General features: G+C 26.8%; 1 protein-coding gene across 1 annotated transcript; it reads left to right on the top strand.

Annotated features, from left to right (window-relative positions):
- The first annotated feature begins 3185 nt into the window (after positions 1 to 3185).
- LOC105119541 (putative esterase C31F10.02) lies at positions 3186 to 4293 on the top strand. The gene is made up of 2 exons (XM_011017688.1): positions 3186 to 3486; positions 3911 to 4293. The coding sequence occupies exons 1-2, from the start codon at positions 3310 to 3312 to the stop codon at positions 4127 to 4129; spliced, it is 396 nt and encodes a 131-aa protein (XP_011015990.1). The 5' UTR covers positions 3186 to 3309; the 3' UTR covers positions 4130 to 4293.
- Positions 4294 to 4351: the final 58 nt, after the last annotated feature.

The following is a 4351-nucleotide window of genomic DNA, read 5'->3' as shown; positions in this document are numbered from 1 at the left end:
TGTTTATATCAATAATCAATGTTTGTTGCATGTAAGGTCACACATGAATTTATTTGGAATTTCATTCTATATTCTTTCTAAGTATTTACACTCTAAATATATAAACAAATCTCCTTTTGAAAAAAATTATTTTACATGACTGAGAAGATTATACAATTTATCACTAATTAACAATCTGTGTGCCAATTTTATTACTTTATTTCATCTGAAATTTAAGTTAAATTACTAAAAAAATTTATCTCTATTTATAACAATTTTCTTTTTAATTATCATTTCTCAATCAAAATTTACTATTTTTAGCACTGATTTATCAATTTTAGGTTGGGGGTTTAAAAAGAACCAAAGAGAAGGAAAACAAAAGAAAAGGAGAGGAGAGTGGTCCCCTAACATATCAGAGGCAAAATAAAAAATAATCCCCTGTGATCTAGTTTTGAAAAACTATCTTTAAACCCACAAATGATTTCACAACCACTTGTCTTTTTTAAGCTATAAAAAAGGTGTCTTTTGAAGCTCAAAGGAGATTAAAAGGGAGAAAAAAAACCATGAAAAAAAGAAAAAGTATTAAGAGAAAACCAATCAAACAAAAAAAAAGAAAAAATTATAAGGAAAAAAAATGAAAGATGATACCGTGAAGAAAAAGATCAAAATAGCTTTGAAGGAGCTACTTGAATCTATTCAAATAAAGCAAAAAAGACAAAAATTAGTTACAATCGTCTCTTGAAGGTGAATTACTCAACTTGATGGAGGGTAGAACTCATTGATAATACCCCACTTCTCTCCATTTTAATCTTTGATCCATTCATTCAAGTGTTAATCATAATGCTTTTGAATTTATTTGATCATATTTTTTAGTTGTTTTTGCATACATTTCCAAGTTGCTTTAAAAGCAAGATGTAATATGATTGTTTATTCTTATTGTTAATATGGTGTTTTTATAATGTTTAATAAATGATGAATAATATGTTTTTAATGTTCGAATATTTATTCTTGATGTATGAAAAGCATATGTTATGGTTTGATACTTATATATAAAAATAGGACATATAACAATACTTTGTCATTCTAGTGTTTTTGTTTAGTTTTGAAAGTTCATGTAGGTCATTTTGATGTTAATATTTTTTTTTCATGTTAAATGAGCTTTTGGATTGATAAAAACAATATATGTGTATGCTTGTATGTTGATAGTAGGTTATAAGTTTTGAATTCTATTCATTTTAAGGTTTACATGTTTATTGTTTTTTTTTTAAGGCTTAAGCATGTGTAAATGAATATATGTTACTTATATGTATAGGTCATAGGCCTTTATTCTGGTATATTTTCTCAATTTTAGCACACAAATTGCTCTGGGTCCATGACTTCCATGTTGTTTTGATCAATTATTGATTTTTACATATGCTTATAAGTTTGTTGATCATTAATATAGAATCTTAAATGCTCAAAATCACTAAAATGTTGACATTTAATTTTTGATTTTTTATTTGTATTTTTTTTAAATCAAATAATCAAGATGATTAGTTATTTATTGTGATAATCTAGCCTTAAAATTTTGCTTCAACAATGACTTTCCATGTCTTATGTTTTTGACTTTGTGAAATTTGATATTAAATTGATTATGTGTTTCTATGTTTATGTTAAATGTTATTTATATTCTTGACAAATTTTGAGTTTTAATCCATTTCAATTTGAGAATTAGAAAAAAAAAATGTTTTTGTCTTGTTTAATCGATTTTCATTAGTTTAGGTCCTTGTTTTCTTGTTTGTGGGTTAAACCCACCAAGCTTAGCTCAAATGATTTAGCTGATCCATAAAACTTTAAAGTCTTGTTTAAACTGTCCTAATTTTTTAAGAAAAAAACCATTTTTCTTTTCTTATGCAATGTTTAGCAAATACACTCTTAGTCCTTAATTTCCATTTTTCTTCTTTATATTTTTGATTTATTATCAAACAAACCCCAAATGATTTCCAAGAATTCTAAAAATAATTCAAGGACTGTTTTAAAATTATTTGTTAGTCCCTTTCATGTTTTTCAACCATTTCATTTAATATTTGAGCTGTAAATTTATATTATAAGATACTAACCTAGTATTAAATATTCCTGTTTTTCTTTAAAATTTCATTAAAAATCACAAAAAATCCAAAATTTCTTATATAATAAATATAAATAAAATACATTTTTATTTGTGTGCATACAACCAAATTTTAAAAATTTTCATGAATATTTTATAAAAAAATAAAAATTGCATTTTATCATACTTTGAAAAATAAAAAAATCAATTAATATTTATTATAGATAATATTTTATTAAGAGTATTTTGTTATGCTCTACTTAGTGTACCAAGATAAGAAAATCATTAAGAAAATAACTCACTATTTATCATGCTAAATCTAATACTTATTTCATCATAGCAATAGATAGAAAATAATAATTTTCTAGAGCCATTAAAAATATTATATAACTTAGTTTTACATTTTAATATAGATTTTGGAATCTCCAATCAACTAGGTGTGATTACCATCATTATAATATTTTAACTTTATAAGCTTTAAGTTCATTCTGAATTGTACACATGCTCTCATAATAAATCTTTAGTTAATAGATCCATAATATTTTATTTGACTTTAGTCAATTGAAACAATTCTATTTAAGAGCTAATATTTAATGATATTATATCTATAATGTATATGTCTAGGCTTACTATTATACATATTTTTAGCTAGCATGGAATATTCTCTAAAAAATTTTAAATTCATTTAGCTTTTTCTCTGGCATTATCTAAAGTAATAAACTTTTATTTTATTATAAATCTTATAATATATATTTACTTAGAGAATTTCTATAATACAATTACTTCACCAAGTATGATAATATATTAATTTATGGATTTTGAATCATTAATGTCAAATTTCTAATTAAAATTATTATATTTTTATAGTACTAATAGGTAACTAACTAGTATAATATAGTTTATAGTGTAAGATATACATTAAATATTTAAATATCTTTTTTATCGCCTTAATATTAAATTCAATTGCAAATCCTATTGATCTCTAATAGCATTCTCTAATATATATATATATATATAAACGTTACCTTTTCATGTTTTTGGAAGTATAATGAAGTGAATTGGAGATTTTTTTGGTGAGATAGATATAAAAAAAAAACATATATTTGTAACTTTTAATGAGGTGTGGCTGTGCTTAAGATGAAATTTTGTATCTACCATCCCATCCCCAAACACACGGTCTCTTCCCCAAAACGTAAACTCATTTACAGGTAAGGATCAGATCTGTTAGAAGGAGAATAGACGAAATGGATTTGGAATCTGTGAGGAGATACATAGAGAAAGGAGGACATGAAGATGACAAGAGAGCATCAAAAATTGAAGAAATGCGATTCTTTGAAAGTTTCGTAATGGAAGGCCTTCATATTGATCTCATCGAACCTGGGCGTGTTGTTTGCTCCATGAAAGTCCCTCCTCGTCTTCTGGTAACCACTTCAAACCCCAAACTCGGTGCTTTATTGCTATCAACCTATTGAAATGCATAATCAAGGATCTCAAGATGACTCCTTTTGATTCTTGGGACAACTTCCACGGCGGACTATTGTTTTCCCTTGATTGGTTTTGACAACAGAACTAAGGCAAATTAGAGAAATGGTTAGATTACCCTCCATTTAGTTTGGTCGTTCAGACAACTCATGATGACCAAGAGAAAGTTGAGATTTTTTTTTATGTCTGCTCTTTAGGTAGGATTTTTTTTTAAGTAATTTTCTTTATATTCTTGTTTTGAGATAAAATACTAAACAGTTCGTAAATTTGTTCCATAATTTTAAGCCAAACAATGGTTTTATCATTTTGGTTTTAAAGGGTGTTGCTGATTATTGGGGTTTTTCTTGATGGCTTATTGTGAAGAACGGCAGCGATTGCTTGCATGCTGGGGCTATAGCAATGCTGGTTGATGTGGTAGGGTCAGCTGCACTGGTCGCAGCAGGAGTGTTCTTAACAGGAGTTTCTGTGGAAATTAATGTTTCATACTTGGATGCTGCTTATGCTGATGTGGGTATCATTCCCTCCTCGCTATTTTTCGATAATCGTTTCTTTGTGTTAATTTTATTTCTTCAATACAATTGATAGCACAATTCCAACCATAATTTCTTGAATATTTAACAGAGTGGATAAGGAAATCTTTTTCAAATCAAAGAATTGTTAAATGCATTTTATTATGGATAAACATGTTGACTTACCTATGTCTGTTGTTTCTTTTGGTAACGGTGTCCATGCTAGGCCTAATTGATGAAGAATTTGATTCATATTGCTATCTATTTGAATTAAAACACGGGAGGATGCTTCGCC

This window comes from Populus euphratica, unplaced genomic scaffold (genome assembly GCF_000495115.2).
Source record: "Populus euphratica unplaced genomic scaffold, PopEup_1.0 scaffold3071.1, whole genome shotgun sequence".
Taxonomy (NCBI): Eukaryota; Viridiplantae; Streptophyta; class Magnoliopsida; order Malpighiales; family Salicaceae; genus Populus; species Populus euphratica.
This window is presented reverse-complemented; position numbering and strand designations above follow the sequence as displayed.